Here is an 18,190-nt window from a genome sequence, read left to right on the forward strand (position 1 = left end):
ACAGGGGGTGGTTACAGAAATGACTGCTGACACAAAGAAGAGCTGTGTGGGGAGTTAGTGTATGCTGTTCTGTAGAGGTCTGATGAAGCACAGAGAGAGGCAGGGCAGGGAAGTCTTGGTTTCTTCACAGTTTCCTCTCAGTAGGTATCAAATACAAAGCAAAGTAGGAAAAAGCTGCTGTGGATCTTTTCCTAGTCACAAAGAACAACTTGGGCTTTGCAAGAAGTACCTGTCAGGGCCTAGGAAGTGCAAGACAGAATGAAGAGATTGAAATAGAAAATTACAAAAGTAATTTAAAATGCAGAGGAAGAAAGGGAAAACAAAGGAACTGCACTGAGGAAACCAAGGGCTTCACTTAGGAAGTACTCTGAGGTCAGAAGTGCTGGCAAAACTGGAAAAGTACAGGAAGCCTCTGTCCTTTTGAAGAAAGTGTGAAGGTCAGGGACAATCTGAGTGAGAATGGCACTGTGCCTTTTTAGCAGAAGTGTGAAATCACTACATTATTCAAGCTTGAAATATGGAGGAGCACAAAGGCAGTGATGGAAAGACTTCAGGTCTCTGAAGACTCATGTGTCAGAGACATGCAGTCACACTGAGTATGAGAGCTGCACAGAAAGAACACCAGTCACAAGGTAAAAAACTGCTGTGGTCTGAGGGCACTGGTTTGGGGACAAGCCCTAAGAATCAGGGGACAAGCTCCCTGATCCATGGGGAGCAGGAAAGAGGTGTCACACAAAAGCAATGCAAGCTCCAGAAGAGGAATGTGGCCTGAGTCAGGGGAGATGGGATTCACAGCTCAGCTGAAGGCCAGTACAAAACAAAAGTAGAAGAGGAGGCTTGAGGTCTTATGCCAAAAGAAGGAAGCTGAAGAGGAGCCAGCAGTGTGCCCAGGTGGCCAAGAAGGCCAATGGCATCCTGGGCTGGCTCAGGAACAGCGTGGCCAGCAGGTCCAGGGAAGGGATTCTGCCCCTGTGCTCAGCCCTGGTGAGGCCACAGCTTGAGTCCTGTGTCCAGTTCTGGGCCCCTCAGCTCAGGAAGGAGATTGAGGTGCTGGAGCAGGTGCAGAGAAGAGCAAGGAGGCTGTGAAGGGATCCAGCAGAATTCCTGTGAGGAAGGGCTGAGGGAGCTGGGGGTGTTGAGGCTGGAGAAGAGGAGGCTCAGGGGAGACCTCATCACTCTCTCCAACTCCCTGAAAGGAGGTTGGAGCCAGGGGGGGCTTGGGCTCTTTTCCCAGGCAACTCTCAGCAAGACAAGAGGGCAGGGTCTCAAGTTGTGCCAGGGGAGGTTTAGGTTGGAGATGAGAAAGAATTTCTTTCTGGAGAGGGTGATCAGGCATTGGAATGGGCTGCCCAGGGAAGTAGTGGATTCTCCGTGTCTGGAGATCTTTCCAAAGAGCCTGGATGTGGCACTGAGTGCCATGGGCTGGGAACCACGGGGGGAGTGGATCAAGGGTTGGACTTGATGAGCTCTGAGGTCCCTTCCAACCCAGCCAGTTCTGTGATTCTGTGATTCTATGAAAACAAGAGACTTCTTTAGAAATGTCATCTCACATATCGTGGGCCAGGCCAAACAAACCCCAACCAATTAAGTTCCAATAATGGCAATCACTGCTAGCAAAGATTTTAAACATTTAGGTGTAAACATTAGTCTGAAGGATCCCAGGAGCAAATGGATCCCATAGTGCTAGATCACACTGTATCAACAGGTTGAAGTAGGTCCCACACCAGGGAACTAAAACTGCAGTTTGTTTCCTGGAACATGCACAGTGAAGATCACTGAGTGTCAGCAGTCAGTGCACAAACTATGACAGCTTCCATCTGACACTGCCAGAACTCTGCTTCTGGTGAAAAAAAAAAAATGAAAAAAAGTTAAAATGAGAGAATTGTAATCTGATGGTGCAGATTTTCACTACCTATATGTAACTTACCCTTGAAGTATCAGAACAACATGATGCTGTTACAGTAAATGCCATCCAGTAAATATTAGCATTCCTTTTTTTTTTCTAATTACAAGTTTGCTTTTTTCTTTCCAGTAGTAAAAAGCATTAAGCATAATGTTCTCTATATTATATTGACTTTTGCTTTTGATAACAACTTATTCTGATTTTTTTTTTAATTTTGTGCATTGCAAAATTCGTGCTGGTTTGTTGCATGTAAATGTGAAAGGTTATTTTTATTTAGGCTACAAAATTTTTCCTGCTTTCTATCTAGCTGAAATCCAATTACTGAAATAAAATTAAAACCAGGCAGCAATTCACCTGTACTCTGTTTCTTTTGTGCAGCCTTTGAGTGACTCTGATCTTGTTGATGAACTTTCTAAAGACTTCTCCTGCCCTGCACAGCCTGCAGTACAGCCTAGCCCCCCAAAGCCCAGCAGCACACCCAGGGTATGTCTTTCCAGTCCAGAGTGGTGACACTGGTGGCTTTGTTAAGCTGGATAATGCTGCTGTTCTGTCAAGAAACAGCTTTTCTTCCATTTGTTTTCTTTCCTGTTCTGTACTGTATTAAAAAACAGGACAAACCAAAGCCATGTAACAGGTATATTTTTATTGCATGTTCAATAAAATGCAGTGTCATTGTTCTGTTTCAGAAGCCTGCAGATCCTGTGGCTGCCAAGCCCACTGAGGATGAGGAAGTCCCTCGTGGCACAGCTTGCTCTGTGCAGTCTGCAGCTCCATCAGCTGTGTCTCCAGTGAGTGTTCCCAGCACAGCTCAGTGTGCCCTGCCTGCAGTGCTGTGGCATCTTCTCAGTGTGCTTATTTCAGCATTGCATATGCTTCCTCCATACAACCACCAAGGCTGAGTCCTTGCCAAAAAGGAGAAAAAATCAAGTTGAGCACAAACTGAACAGGGAAGGTCAGTGACCTTCACAGGGGGAATCAGGCTGACAGTTCTTCTGGTCTGCTCTGAATGCTCCAGAAGAGGTTCTGCTGGTGAGCTGCAGACACACTGCAGGAAAAGACAAAATAGACAAAACAGTCATAATTAGTTGTCCAACTGAAATTTTGGGGGATTGCATTAATGGCTGACATTCTTGCATCTCTTCTCTGAATATATCCACAGCAACACACAGATACACCCCCTGGCACATTTTAGCTGTGAGACTAAAGGACAGGAGAAGCCTCTTTACAGAACAACCCCTGTCCAATTTTCCTTATGCATTCAACCCAGCAGATTGGAAGAATGTGAAGACAGTTTGGAAGAGAAGAATAACAATTTTTTTTACTTTTATTCTTCATTTTTAACTCAAGCAATGTGTGGCTGGCAGTGGCAGGATGTGAACAGGTTTTTTCAGCTGCAGGTGAAAAGTACTAAATTACCAAAGTAATTGTCTTTTCTTGCACTGTTACCCTTACAGGTTGGTCATGCAGCAGATGAAGCACTGGAAGCCTTGTCCAGCAGCCTAGGACAGAGAGAGCCTGACCCAGATGAAAAGAAACCTGTTGTGGACAAAGTTAAGGTCAGACCTCTAAAAATTGACTTTTGATGTCATTATGTTCAGTTCTCCTGTATTCCTTAGGCTAGAAACAATCTCTAGGTGATATTTTCTTTTAAAAAAAACAAATCAAAACTAAATCTACTTGTGAAACCAGCTGTGTTCTGCTTAGGAAGCACTAGTCAGATTTCAACACAGTGCATACATTTTCTTAATTAATTTTGCTTATTACAGTACAGTAGCTCACTGAGCTTCTGAGAACTGCATTTGCTTCATGTCTTACTCCTGAGCTAAGGCAGAATTTACATGGGGATCACAGGTAGCACACAGAAGGGTCCTTTTTCAAAAGGAACCAACTTGATCATGACTTATTTAAATGAGGAATGATAGATAAAACTTGGGGCTTTTTTTCACTGGTCTTGCTATATTACCAGGGACCCTTAAGTAAGTCCCTGAAATACATTTATTCCCTCTAAGCGAATGCTGTTAGTCCCAGTCTGAATGCCCCCATTTGTCACCCCAAACCATGGCCAGGTGGAGCCAGAAATAGAGGGGAGCTCTTCTGGTGGGCTGGAACTCCTTCAAGGAGATGTTTCCATGGTTGTCTTGACTGCCTTTTCTTAGTTTTCATCTTCTTGTATGGGGGCTTGTCCTTTTTGGAGCTGGCTACTGGTTTCTCTGTCCAGCCTTTGCTTGCAGCCCAGTTAGCTGTTGTGTGGAGCTCAAAAACAGTCAAAAATTAAGGCTCAGAGGTTTATTGCTGTTTTGTTCTTGGTCCATGCCTCCCTACTTGCTGAACTTCCCTGCAGTAGGTAGAATTCTGATAAAGACAGGAAGAAACAGGAAGAGAATTGAAATACTGACTTGAATCAGTAGACTGAACACTTTGAAAGCTTTCCCATACTCTTTTCTGTCGGGGTGCAGTTGTTTGGTTTTACTAATAATGTTTTTATTTTGCCTTCCTAGGAGAAAACCAAACAGGAAGAACGCAAAAAGCTGGGTGAAGATGAAGAAACAATTCCTCCAGAGTACAGATTAACAGAAGCAAAAGTAATTTATTTCTTGTGTTGGTTTAGTCTTTTCATTCTTTTCACTCCTCAGGATACAACTCCAATTTCATTTTGAAATACTCATGTTTAGTCCAGCCTTTTTTTATGGTATATAAAAACTATTATTTGTACTCCTGGATATCTGCTGTCTGTCATTAGATGCCTGCTTGGGCATAGAAATGGTTTGGATGCAAATACCTACAAATGAATAATTTGGTCTGAGATAAGTGCACTGAAGTCTTCATTTTTGCATTTAGAGCTTAATAAATGGTGGTTGGTCAGAGCTGCTAAAAAGCCCCAGCACTCCAAGGTGCTAATTTTACACTCATTACACAACTCATTAAACTGAAATGATTGCTTAGGTGTAGCCAAGACTTGCACAACCCCTACCACAGCTGCCAGTGTGAAAAGACACATCCTGGCTGCACCCTGGTGACAGCCTGGAAGGCAGAGTACTGTTATTAATTGTGCTATTGCTGCAGAAATTGAGGCATAGAGTAGCTCAGAATCCCTGGCCCTGAGTCACTTCTCAGCACTCAAATGTTCCAAAGTTCCAGGACCTAGATTTTTTAAAGGACACATTGAGTAACAGCAGAAGATGCTAGAGGTTACTAATTAGTTCATTTTCTTGTCTAACATTACTGCTTGTACACAGAATTCTCTCAGAGTGCTTGCATTGCATGGTTGTTTAAGGACTGCTTGGTTTAATATAAGGGGCTTTTTCCTTTTGCAGGATAAAGATGGAAAACCACTCTTATCAAAACCTGAAGAAAAGCCCCAGGTAAAAAAGCTGAATATTGAGATAAATGCTTAATTCATGATTTACTCAAATGTGAATGAGGCTTCCCAGTCTTCAGTTTAAAAATAGAGGTAGGCTGTGTTACCTGCTGACTTTGTAATAGATTAAATGGCTCAAAAGTCTCTTTTTTTTTTCTTTTTTAATGGTAGCCTATGAGTGAAAATGATCTTTTGGAGGGTTTGACAAAAGGATTTTCCTCTTCTCCATCCCCATCTGCCTCATTACCTAAATCAACTGTAATAAAGGTGAGTGTACTTCATTTCTGAACCTCCGTTCATTTTTCAGATTATTTCAGTAAGCTTGATATTTTATTTGTTTCCTTTAAAGTTTCTGTAAACTGTGTTAAATGCAATTCAGTAACTAAAATCTTTAAATATTTTTGGCAAGAAATCAATGTGAGAGAGAGTAGGCCTTTGGGAATTAGAAAAAGCTAGTTAAGTTTTCATCTCTCTTTACCACAAGCAATGCTTTGCAGCTGAGATTTAAAAAGTGTTGCCTGGGGATAGAGGTGAGCTTGGTGAGCTCTTGGGTCCTCTGTAGTCACACAGAGCCTGGCTCTGACTTGAGCTACATCCCAGTATTTGGGATGGAAGAGGGAAAGTGAACAAACTGAGATGCAGAAGAGTGGCACAGTGCTTCTCAGGAGAGGGCTTCAGTCTGCAGCAAGCAGAGCTCCTAAGAAAAAACTAAGTCCTAGAAGTAAACAGTTTGGGCATTGCATTTCAGTCACCTGGGATTGGAGGCACTTTTTTGTTTTTCTCTGTGTTAGTAATGATGCTGTGTCTTGTTTCAGAAAACCAAGGAGGCTAAGAAGCCCACAGGTTCCTCAGATGTTATCTCTGCTGCTACAGTTTCCTCAGTGCACACTGCAGCTCCTTTAGCTTTCACCTCAGTAAGCAACATCTTCTCTAGATGCTCACCAACTTCTCTTTACAGGGAGAGTGGTCCAACACTGGCACAGGCTCCCTGTAGAGGTTGTTGATGCCCCCAGCCTGTCAGTGTTGAAAGGGTGTTTGGACAGTGTCCTTAACAACATGCTGTAACTTCTGGTCAGCCCTGAAGTGGTCAGCAGGTGAAATAGATGATGATTGCAGCTGCTTTCCAGCAGAAATGTTCTGTTCCATCCCATCCCATCCCATCCCATCCCATCCCATCCCATCCCATCCCATCAGTGATCTCTGAGGTCCCTTCCAACCCAGCCAATTCTATGATTCTATGATCCCATCCCATCCCATCCTGTCTTATCTCAAACTCAAAACTGACCAATGAAGAGGGCTGGGAGCATGATCCAGGCAGTTTTACCAATACAGAAAGCTGCAAAGTTAAATAATTTATTGCTGATATTGGTTGTCTAGGGGGCAAAGGTATTCCTTGTAGTAAAACAATTATCAAAAGAAGCATGGCAAGCAGATCAAGGTCATTCTCCCCTTCTGCTGTGCTCTGGAGGGCTCACCTGGAGTCCTGTGCTTAGTTCTGGAGTCCTCAGCAGAGGAAGGAAATGGAAGATGTCCAGAGGAGAGCCAAGCAGTGACCAGGGGGCTGGAGCATCTCTGCTATGAGGACAGGCTGGAAAAGTTGGGGTTGTCCAGCCTGGAGAAGGGAGGCCTTACAGCACCTTCCAGTTCTGAAGGGAGCAAGAAAGCTGGGGAGGGACTTTTCACAAGGGTGTGTAGTGATAGGACAAGGGGTAATGGCTTCAAGCTGAAAGAAGGTAAGTTTAGGTTGGAGATTAGGAAGCAATCCTTTGGGGTGAGGGTGCTGAGCCCCAGGGTGCCCCCAGAAGCTGTGGCTGCCCCTTCCCTGGCAGTGCTGAAGGTTGGATGGGGCTTGGAGCACCCTGGGCTGGGGAGGGGTCCCTGGATTGTCCAGGTGGGACTGGATGAGCTTTAAGGTCCCCTCCAACCCAAACCCTGCCATGATTCCTTGCTGATTAAGTCAAGGAGCATTAATTATGGTTGCCTCATCCCTGGAAGCTTTCATGGACACCTTGGATGGGGCTTGGAGCACCCTGGGCTGGGGAGGGGTCCCTGAGCATGGCAGGGGGGTTGGGACTGGATGAGCTTTAAGGTCCCTTCCAACCCAAACCATTCTATGATTCTATGAAAAAAAGTGAGTTTCTGGACACTCCTTGTTCCACTGACAGCCAAGACTGGTCTGCCTGTTTTGCCCAAGTTCACAATCCCAGTTGATCCTGCTCTCCTGTGCTGGTTCCCCCAGAGCTGCTGGGACATCAGGAGTGTGTGGGTTTCCTCCCTATGGGCCAGAGCAGGAAAGTCATCTCTCTGCAGATGGGTTCTTCTGGAGGCTTCCTGGGCCTCTCACCCAACCACAGCTTTCTTACCCTGCTCACATAATGGGAACGTTTAAAATAATTACAGTGTAGTCATTACCCTGTGTTCAGGAGGAGTGAAGGCTGATGGAGGGACAAGCAATGCCATGGCTTCTTGCTCACAGCAGCAGAACTTCCATCCTGTGCTGGGTGCCTCCTCCTCTCTGCTTCCATCCGTGCAGTGGGAGCTCCCTCTAGTGCCTCCAGCCTCCTCGGGAAAGGAAATAATAAGTTCCTCACACTTGGGTTTTAGCTGGTGTTAAGGGTATTTTATTTTTCTGGCCAGTGTTAGAATGAAAGTGGTGCAGATTAGCAGAAGACCATACACGTTTTGAAGATAAAATGTTAACAATTTTTAATTCAGATTGGCACTTCCTTAGCAGCTAATTCTGCAGTGGTGTTTGCAAAAATGAATGGCTAAAAATTACTAAAAAAAAAAAATTATTGTAGAACTGTGCTCATTAGATCACCTAGGCTTATGTGAAACCAAAAAAAAAAAAGTTATTAACTAAAGTCCATAACCATTTCTGAATTTGTTTTCTGTAGGTCTGACTCTTCTGTGACTTTTTTTATCCCCTGCTACCGCACTGCATTTTAATTACCAAGCCAGAGATGTTTGTTCATTGCTCACTGAAGCTGACAGTTCATTAGTCAGTACTTACTTAGCTTGATGAATTAAATTATTTTTACAGCTGATCTCTGCTCATGAATGTGTTTACACTTTGTTAGGGAGGAAAAGAGATGGATGAAGCCTTGGATCTGCTGTCTGATTCCCTAGGACAGAGGGAGCCTGACCCTGATGAGAACAAACCAGTTGTGGATAAAGTAAAGGTAATAAAATATGTTCTGAAAACTGTGCAGTTCTGGGCAGTGAAGGAGGGGAGAAACAACTACAACAAAACCAAAATAAGTGATAACTTAGTCCTTATAGATTTTTTTTTAAAGGCATACAGTAATATTTCTTGCAGACTTGTAGGACTACAAGGAATATGAGTTTTAGATGGAGGAGTTACTAGAAAAAAAACAGTGTGCTTTTGGATGTCCCACATTTAATCTTGCCAACCAGTTCTCTGAAGTGTACTTTGCTTCTGAGTATGGACTCCTCAGTGGGCTGCAAGACTTTGTGGGTTTTTGTGGAAAATGTTGAATTACTAATATACCTCAGCCTCTTGGAGTTGTTCAACATGAAGCCATGTTGAAACCTTACAGGAAATTTGCAGTAATTTTATTTCAGTGCCTTTTATTGTTATTTGTCTAATGATTTTTCAGGTGTATTCTCTAGCCTTAGTTTCTGATGTTAATTTTGTGGCTTTAGTTTTTTTGCAAACTTTGTTTTTTATAACCCCACAAATACCAAGTTCATCAGCAGACAGGTTCTCTTAATCAGTCCCATTTTTAACTTGCTTTATTTCTGCTTGATTTGCCTTCACTCAAATCTTTCTTTATTTAATTGCATAAAGGTCTTTCTGCTAATAAGGAAATCACAAGTATTTCTAGATAACAGTAGTAACAACATTAAATTCTGAACTGAACTTAATTTTCCCCCCAGTACTATCCCTTACCAATATATTCCACAGTGCAATTAATATATAGGTTTTTTTCTGGTATTTTTAAACCTTAAATTCAAAAAAGGCATCTGTCCTAAGTTTAATGAGCACTTCAGCTTTCTGTTTGCTAATAATTCTGACATAGGTATTAAACTTGTGAAAAAATCAAATGCTTTCCAGGAAAAGGCTAAATCTGAGCACAGAGACAAACTTGGAGAAAGAGATGATACTATCCCACCTGACTACAGAAAGATGCTCGAGTCAGGTGAGCAGGTAAGGAAACACTCTTTAGTTTTTATTTAGCTTTCTTATTGCAAAACCAGAAGTCTGTGCATTTCCTCTTTGGAATTATGGGGTAGAGCAGGGAAGCTGAATGAGTGAGTGTGTGTACTGTCTAGGTATTGCATCTCTACATGTAAACACACCATACATAGAGTAGCTCAGTTTATCCTTGCATGCATCTAATTTAATTTTTAAAATAGGTATTTTTTTCTTTTCTCCTTCTCCTTCTCCTTCTCCTTCTCCTTCTCCTTCTCCTTCTCCTTCTCCTTCTCCTTCTCCTTCTCCTTCTCCTTCTCCTTCTCCTTCTCCTTCTCCTTCTCCTTCTCCTTCTCCTTCTCCTTCTCCTTCTCCTTCTCCTTCTCCTTCTCCTTCTCCTTCTCCCTTTTCCCTTCTTTTCTTCCCTTCCCTTTTCCCTTCTTTTCCTCCCTTCCCTTTTCCCTTCTTTTCCTCCCTTCCCTTTTCCCTTCTTTTCCTCCCTTCCCTTCTCCCTTCTTTTCTTCCCTTCCCTTTCCTTTTCTTTCCTTTTATTTTCTTTTTTTAATTGAGCAATCAGAGCAGGTATTTCACTTTGACCCAGCCAATAGCAATCAAATTTATCAGATTTACAGATCCCACAGAGTGTCTCAGGGTTTCAGGTGCTCCATCAAACCAGGAGAAATAATTGTGTGTGTCCCTTCAGCAGCTTGGCTTTGTAGCCTGCTCTACAACAGGAGATGCCAGCATCTGTGGGGGTCAATGCTATTACTTCAAAGTACTTTAATTCCAGTTTTGGGGAGCAAAGTGTATGTACAGGTATTACCTGTGTGGTTTGCCTAAAGGCCTGTGAAAAGGCCATTCCCTGGAGCCAGTGACTTCTCTGACAGCAGTGGGATTGATCATCTATGGGTCAGGAAAGTGTTTTTCCAGTAGGAGAGAGAGTTGGTATCAGGGGTGGTCAGAGTGTAGAGAGCAGAGCATGACAGCACCTGGGCAATAAAAGAAATGGGCAATAAAGAAATCAGCTCAGAGCAGAGCAGCTTCCTGGGTATCTGTCACCTCCCACTGTCAGGTTAAAGCTCTTGTGTATTAAAACTTAATCTGACCAGTTCAAAATCATTCTTCTTCCCAAGGGGAACCCAGCAAAGGCAACAGCTGAGGATAATAGGAAGCAGAAAGGAAAAAAGGTAACGTGGTGGTGTTCTTGTTCTTTGTCTCTTGCTCTGCTCCTGTTTTCCAAGTTGTGTCATCGTAGGCTCAGAGTGATTCATTGCCAGTCCTCATAAATGCCACTGAATGCAGCAGATAACAGTCACAGTGTGACAGCAAAACCTGTGTAACCACAATATTCTGTGCCTGTAACCACAGCTTCATGCACAGTGACCCTGTGAGTGTTAAGGTCCAGTGTTCAGGTAAATGGTGTCTCTTGGAAACCTCAGATACACATATCTGTTCTAACCTCTGTAGGTCTCAGGTGTGTTTTGGTTTTTAGTTCTTGAGAAAGAGATAATTAAAGCAGACACAAATTCCTGAAACACTAATGTGAATGTGGGGACTCTGCCTGTTGTCTGACTTCAGCAAGACAAGAGGGCAGGGTCTCAAGTTGTGCCAGGGGAGGTTTAGGTTGGAGATGAGAAAGAATTTCTTTCTGGAGAGGGTGATCAGGCATTGGAATGGGCTGCCCAGGGAAGTAGTGGATTCTCCGTGTCTGGAGATCTTTCCAAAGAGCCTGGATGTGGCACTGAGTGCCATGGGCTGGGAACTGCAGCAGGAGTGGATCAAGGGTTGGACTTGATGAGCTCTGAGGTCCCTTCCAACCCAGCCCATTCTAGGATTCTATGATTTCAGAAGCCTACAGATGACTCTGCAGCTATTGATGCCCTGTCAGGTGACTTTGATACTCCTGAAAAGGCTCCTGCCCCACCACAGCACTCAAAGGTAGGACATTTACTGCTAATAATTTGCCAGATACACAGGTTTTGGGTACTCTGAAAAGTTCCTCACTTTTCTTTGCAGTACTTAGTTTAGGTTTACATTTTGGAAGATGCTGGGATTGCCTTACCTCTGTAATGGAAGTTTGATGCACTTTGCTGTGTTCTAAATATTTGAAAGAAGGTTTGTGGTGTTCAGAGTCTAACAGAATTGTAGTGTTTTTTGTATAAGTCACAGTGTTCAAAAATGTAGAGAGGCCAAGAAATCCTTCTTCAGTGATTGCATTCAGTGCCTAGCAATAGCTGGAGGCTGAAACTGAGACAGTTCAGGAGGGTTCTGCAGAGAGAAGTGCTAGGAGTAGAAAAGAGTTGGAGTGTGTTAGGGAAACTTGTAGAGCTGGCAGGGAAAATGAGAAATAAATGGACTGGAGAGGTGTATTCAGGAGACAGAGAGCTCCTCTTTGGCACATACTCCTCTTAAACACATCTGGGAAACCTCTGTCAGACTTTTCCCAGCACTGTGTGCAGTGTGGAAGATGCATCAAGCTGGAGATGCCCTGGTGTGTCAGGAGGGGACTGAGGTCTGGTCCACATGGCACAGAAGGGTCACAGCCAGACATGATTTCTGCTTTTTGTTAGCTGAGCATGGGCAGATGGAGAGGACTTGTGTGGCTCTGTCATGTCCACCGTGGCACTCCATCTTGGCAGATGCAAAAAATCCTGAACTTCTTAACCAGCTTGAGCATCTTTTTAGAAAAAAGCCCCAACCAGTAATCCCCTCTCGCTAGCCATTTGCTTTCTCACCCTGTGTGTGAGAAGTGTGCTGTCCCATTCCCTGGTCACACCTGCAGGCAGAGGGATGGGGCAGTGAGAGAAGCAGCTGCCCTTGTGTCCCATCACCTGCTGACTCCTCCCAGCCCATCCCTGCCTTTGTTTTGTTCCTGCAGGAGTGACCTGGCTGCTTCCTGCAGGGAGAAAGACAAAGCAAGGCTCAAAAGATCCCTGAACAAACCAATGTACCAGCAGCCAAAAGCTGCATCCCTTGGGCTGTGGAAGCAAAACCAGTTCCCAAGTCAGGTTCTGCCTTAGATTCCTTAAGCTTGTTCTATGAGGCACCCAATTACCAAGAGCAGATGATAATTTTTCCATATTTAGGATGCTGCTGATGATTATCTGTGCTTTTATGTTATGTTCATTCCTCTCCTGGGGGGCAGAGAAGCAGCAGCTTTGAAAGTGAAGTTCAAATCAGATTAACTCCTGGAGGCAGCAGCTTTGTGTCCAGAGAGCTCTTCTGACCACTGCAGAGTTTCCCCCAGTGCTGACCTGGACACCCAATACTCAGACAGCTTAAGGCAAAATATTGGTGTTTGGCTGCTTTAGTTTAGCTATGAGCTTCTGAGCTAAGTCTGCTGCTGCAAAGTCACCACTTTGCATTAAACACAAGGTCTGCCCATATAGAATAGATTTTTTTTACCTGTTCATGCTTTCTGGTGCCCCAGTCTCCTCAGAATTAAACAATTCTCCAGATTCCAGCTTGGATCTTCCCTCTCCCACCTTACCAGATTTAGAATAACATTTAATGGCAGGTGTCAAAGCAGGAGGCATCCATTCTCTGTTCTGTTTGTAACTGTAATTATTTTTTTTCTTTGGAGTGTAGGACAAAAGTGGGAAGGAAGCCATCACCACGAAACCAACCCCAAAGGAAAAAGGAAAACCCAAAGACCCTAAAACGGTAAAAACAAAGATGGGTGATGATGAGGCAGACATGGTGACCATAGAGGATAAGCATGGCAGATGAGCAGAGGGGTTTTGGGTTCATCTGACACAGATACTACTTTTGGGAGAACTCTGCATCAGTAGGCTGGTATTTTTTTGTAGGAGTCCACATGGGACAAAAGCACCTGTCTGTTTCAAGGGAAAGTTTTAGTTAATGGGGGCTAAAATGTGCTTCTTTTAAAGCAAGTGTGGTCTTCTGCAGAGAGGTCAGTGAATGCTCTACAGACTCCTCATTCCTCCTCCTCAGGATGATTTAGGAGTCACATCACAGGCCTGTAAATGTCCTCAGAAAGTTTCATTGATTATGAAACTGCCTTTTGTGTAGCAACAGAACAGTCTTTCACTTTCTGATGTAAAACTTGGGGAGTCCTTGACTCCTCTTCAGAAGGATGGATCTTTGGAATGCTCTGAGTAGTGATGGGATCACTGGCATGGGTAAAAGGATGCTGAGGAGTAGGATGTGGAGAAGTCAGCCCCAGAATTCTTCATCTGAAGCTTCAGTGAGTGTTGTGGGAGAGTGACAAACACTGCTGCTGTCAGCTGTCTGTGTTTCCAGCAGGGATGGTAATGATGTCTGAGCTGTGACTGCTGATGAGTGTCTGTCACTTTTATTTCAGATTTCAGCTTCACTGACAGTTTCTTGTTCTCTTGTGCTTCTCTCTAGGCAAGGGGACAGTCCTCCAGCAGCAAATCTGAGAAGCAGAAAACAAGCTAAACGTTAAAGTGGGTGAGGGTTCCTTGTCCTCTGAGCTTACACCAAGCAATCACACTCCTGCCACTGAACCTCACTGCTGTGGCCAGTCTTGTAGCTGACCCAGGTCACAGGGAGAGAGATTGTTAGAGAGCAAATCACTCAGAACTTCAGTGCTGTGAGCCCCAGCCAGACAGGGCCTCACTCCCCCTGGGACAGGACTGGTGCAGAATTACTCCATGTAGTTAAATTCCTCCAGGTGCATGAAACTCAAGGCATGACCCTGCTTCCCCAGAGGGGCATTTTACAGACCAAGCACATCTCCAGCAGCTTTCTGTCTCTGGGACCCAGAGTCAGCTGTGCCATTATTTCTGCACCAGGATAGTTCAGGAGCAGCATCCAGAGCAGAGGTGAAGCCCCTCAGGTAGAGCCAGTTCCTCTGCTCTGCTGGCAGAAATTCAGCTCCCTCCCTGCATGTGTTCCTCTGCTGCTTCGTGTTCAGCTTCATCACACCCTTAATGTAAGACTAATTAATTGGGATTGTTCATCATCATCACCAGTAGCATGGAAGCACTCATGCTACCACACTTAGATGGTTGGTAAAGGTGCTTCACTTGGGGAGTATCCTGGCATGGGAAGGAGAGGGACTTAGCTTTCTGATAGTTGTTCCTACATTTATTTTGTGATTTATTTTTTTCCCAAAAAATTAACCTAAGCACTGAAATTTATTTTTCTTTCTCTTTCCCCTTGCCAGGATCTTGGTGCAGTGTATAAAACCTCTTCTGTTTGTTGTTGGATTCCTGAAGAACAAAAGCTGAAGCAAAAGTCACGTGGCTAATTCTGGGTGGTTTTTGTACACTTGATAATTGCTGGACTTTTCTCTTACTTTCTTTTTTCTTCCCAATAGTAAGGCTAAGGTGTTTTTTTTTTCTTTTCCCTAGCCACTCAGTTTATTATACTCATATTTTGTAAATTTTTTTCAGTTTCCAGAGAGAAAGAATGCTTTATATTTGCAAAAAATATACTTGATAAGTGAATAGCAATGCCAAAAAAAAAACCACAAACTAAAAACACACCTCTGCAGCCTTTTGCACATAATCTCCACATAGTGCCTGTAGCTCTCCAGAAGGGTTTGTATGTGCTAGCATGTTTAACCCTGCAGGGACTGCATGAGGAGCTCTGGGCACCCTCAGCTCACCTCATCTGCTCCTGGGGAACCACAGGTGACTGTGGGTGGCTGAATGGGGGGCTGGGGGTGAACTGCTTCATCAGACACACCTAGAAACAAAACAGGTATTTTAGATGCTGCCTTAAGCCTAGTTAAAACAGCAAAAACACAGCAGATGAGGATTTTAGTGTGCTTTGATTATTTTTTTTTATTTCCAATCGTATCTGTGCTGTTACTGCATAATTTCAGGAGTCTCCTGGGCTGAACAAACACAAACCCTGGTGTAACTATGACACCCCTTCCCATCACAGAGGAAATCAGGAAAAGTGCATGAGCTTTAGCAGAGATCAAAGAGGAGGAGTTTGGGTCTACCAGGAGGACTTCTTAAAAAAAGAAAAAAAAAAAAAAATTAAATTTTGCACTGGTTCTGGTCCTTGCTCCTGTTCCTGGTGCTCCAGAAGGGAATGCAGGAGGAACAGGGCAGAAAATGCCTCCAGGAGCAATGTCAGACATTCAGCTGCTCTGTGGGAGACCAGGCAGGAGGAGGAACCTGTCCTGGGGCTGCAGGTGATGGGGCTGAGGTCCTCCAGGTGCCTCCTCCCCGTGTGTCCCCTCTGCCACCTGCAGAACATCCTTGCACACCTTGCACCTCCCGTGGCTTGCAGAGGGAGGTGATGGCAGTGCCTGCACTGACACCACAGCCTTGCAGACAGACAGACAGACAGACAGACAGCCTGGAGATTTAAGTTGGGGATATTTTAGACTTTTCTTGACTGTACTGTGCAGTCTGTGCTGAGAACCTGTGTCACACTAATAAAAGTTTTTAAGAAGGCATCCTGCTGCTCCTTTGCATTTGTTACCCCTGCCACCTGAACTGAAGGAGAAATCAGTGATCTTCAGAGGAAAAGCAAGAAATCAAAAACCCCAAACACTCACGTACTGAAACTGAACAGATTGTGTTTAAAAAAATCAGCCTGTAAAATTGTCAGCAGCACTTCACCCAGGCCCTCACAGCCTGATGGAACTCATGATGAGGAGGGTTTTTCCCTCCCTCCCTTTGCTTTTCCAAGCTGTGTCCCCGTGAACGGGGAGCAGATTGAACCTGTGGGGTGCAGGGGAGCAGCTGGAGGGTCCGGGTGTAAGCATCAGGGGTCCAGAAAGCTGCAGTTCATAGAATCATAGAATGGGCTGGGTTGGAAGGGACCTCAGAGATCATCGAGTCCAACCCTTTTACCACCGTTGTGGTTGCTAGACCATGGCACTGAGTGCCACATCCAGTCTATTTTTAAATAGCTCCAGACACGGAGAATCCACTACTTCCCTGGGCAGCCCATTCCAATGCCTGAGCACCCTCTCCAGAAAAATTCTTTCTCATCTCCAACCTAAACCTCCCCTGGCACAACTTGAGACCCTTTGTGCCCTCTTGTCTTGCTGAGAGTTGCCTGGGAAAAGAGCCCAACCCCCCCCTGGCTCCAACCTCCTTTCAGGGAGTTGGAGAGAGTGATGAGGTCTCCCCTGAGCCTCCTCTTCTCCAGCCTCAACACCCCCAGCTCCCTCAGCCCTTCCTCACAGCAATTCTGCTGGATCCCTTCACAGCCTCCTTGCTCTTCTCTGGACCTGCTCCAGCACCTCAGTCTCCTTCCTGAGGGGCTGAGGGGCCCAGAACTGGACACAGGACTCAAGCTGTGGCCTCACCAGAGCTGAGCACAGGGGCAGAATCCCTTCCCTGGACCTGCTGGCCACGCTGTTCCTGAGCCAGCCCAGGATGCCATTGGCCTTCTTGGCCACCTGGCCACACTGCTGGCTCCTGTTCAGCAGTTCCTGGCAATCCAGACTCCCAAGTCCCTTTCTGCCACTCTGTGCCCAGCCTGGAGCTCCCCATGGGGTTGTTGTGGCCAAAGTGCAGGACCCAGCACTTGGAATGTTGAACCTCATCCCCTTGGGATCATCCCAACTCTCCAGTCTGTCCAGGTCCCTCTGCAGAGCCCTCCTGCCTTCCAGCTGATCCACACTCCCCCCAGCTTGGTGTCACCTGTGAATTTGCTGATGATGGACTCAATCCCCTCATCTTAATCATCAATGAAGATAATGAACAGTATTGAAGATATTGAACAATATCTTCAATGAAGATATTGAATATATTCTCAGTTGTGCTGAGAAAGTGCAGTTATAATTTTAGTTGAAATGTGCAATGCACAAATGATCAGCAGTGGTTCCCAGGTGAAGGAGGAATTGGGGTGTGAGTACCCTGCCCACCACCCCTGACCCGCTGGGATTCTCTGGGCTGAGGAGGGGAATTTCTGGTTCTGTGACACAAAATATCATGAAGTGTTTATTGGTGGTGTCAGCTCACACAGCTCAGAGCAACAGAACTCCTGTGCTGAGGTGAGTGGTGTTCACACACCTGCTTGTGGCACTCCCTCTGTTCTGCAGGGAGGGCTCCAGTGCATGGGTGGCTAACTAAGCCAATTAATTAATTAAGCCCCTCAGTTAAGGGGGGAGAGCAAGAAAGGGGCTGTGGCACACCAGGAATACAACATCATTTTCCCCAGAGTTGGGAAACTGAAGGTGTAGCATTTACAGCAGGGAGAAAAGAGGAATGCAGGTTACTGCTGACCACACTGTGCAAAACGAGGCAAATGAAGTATTTTAACTAGAATCATGTAAAAAATTTATTTTTTTTAACCAATTGCCTTTTCAGTTCTGAAAACATCATTGCAAGCAACAGTCAACAACAGCAGAAACAGCAGAAAATGTACACATGGTGCTCGGCCTGCTCAGCTTTCCAGCTGCCCCATACACAACACCTGGTGTAAAACAGGATATGTGGCTGAAAAAAAATGGTATTTTATCAAAAACTTTTCTCTCAAGAGCAGGATTCAGCCTTTTAGAGGTCTAACAAAGCAGAGCTCAGCTCCTTGGGCAGGCAGAATTTGTAGCTGAGAGAAGAGCAAGGCAGAGTCAGGAGCTTGGGGTGACTCCAGGACATTCATTGTCCTGCAGATTGTGCATCTTGACCTCTGCTCAAGAGTTTGTGGCTGCTTCAGTTGTTCCTGTGGGGAAACTGAGGTTGCAGAGGAAATAAACCCTGTGGATTTGTGTCAAGAGCAGGGTTGTAAAAGTCAAGAACTGAATGCATTTAATTCATGTGGTAATTAGTTACTTAAAAAAAAAAAATGTTCAGCAGAGAAATAAAGGTTTGGTGCA

The 18,190-nt window shown here is 44.8% G+C and overlaps 1 protein-coding gene across 8 annotated transcripts in view; it reads left to right on the top strand.

Annotated features, from left to right (window-relative positions):
* Nucleotides 1-15,817, top strand: part of CAST (calpastatin) — a 58,426-nt gene extending 42,609 nt beyond the window's left edge. For 3 of the 8 annotated variants that reach the window (XM_030467484.1, XM_030467478.1, XM_030467482.1), the window contains exons 17-30: nucleotides 2,282-2,386; nucleotides 2,590-2,691; nucleotides 3,358-3,459; nucleotides 4,402-4,485; nucleotides 5,218-5,265; nucleotides 5,433-5,528; nucleotides 6,077-6,175; nucleotides 8,342-8,443; nucleotides 9,340-9,432; nucleotides 10,551-10,604; nucleotides 11,266-11,355; nucleotides 13,001-13,080; nucleotides 13,789-13,847; nucleotides 14,570-15,817. In XM_030467484.1, the coding sequence (XP_030323344.1) occupies nucleotides 2,282-2,386; nucleotides 2,590-2,691; nucleotides 3,358-3,459; nucleotides 4,402-4,485; nucleotides 5,218-5,265; nucleotides 5,433-5,528; nucleotides 6,077-6,175; nucleotides 8,342-8,443; nucleotides 9,340-9,432; nucleotides 10,551-10,604; nucleotides 11,266-11,355; nucleotides 13,001-13,080; nucleotides 13,789-13,846 (1,113 nt within the window). In that variant the 3' untranslated portion in view covers nucleotide 13,847; nucleotides 14,570-15,817. Of the gene's footprint in view, nucleotides 1-2,281; nucleotides 2,387-2,589; nucleotides 2,692-3,357; nucleotides 3,460-4,401; nucleotides 4,486-5,217; nucleotides 5,266-5,432; nucleotides 5,529-6,076; nucleotides 6,176-8,341; nucleotides 8,444-9,339; nucleotides 9,433-10,550; nucleotides 10,605-11,265; nucleotides 11,356-13,000; nucleotides 13,081-13,788; nucleotides 13,852-14,569 lie in introns of all 8 variants that reach the window. The other 5 variants (XM_030467480.1, XM_030467483.1, XM_030467479.1 and 2 more) reach the window with 4 other exon arrangements.
* Nucleotides 15,818-18,190: the final 2,373 nt, after the last annotated feature.

Source organism: Calypte anna, chromosome Z (assembly GCF_003957555.1).
Source record: "Calypte anna isolate BGI_N300 chromosome Z, bCalAnn1_v1.p, whole genome shotgun sequence".
NCBI lineage: Eukaryota > Metazoa > Chordata > Aves > Apodiformes > Trochilidae > Calypte > Calypte anna.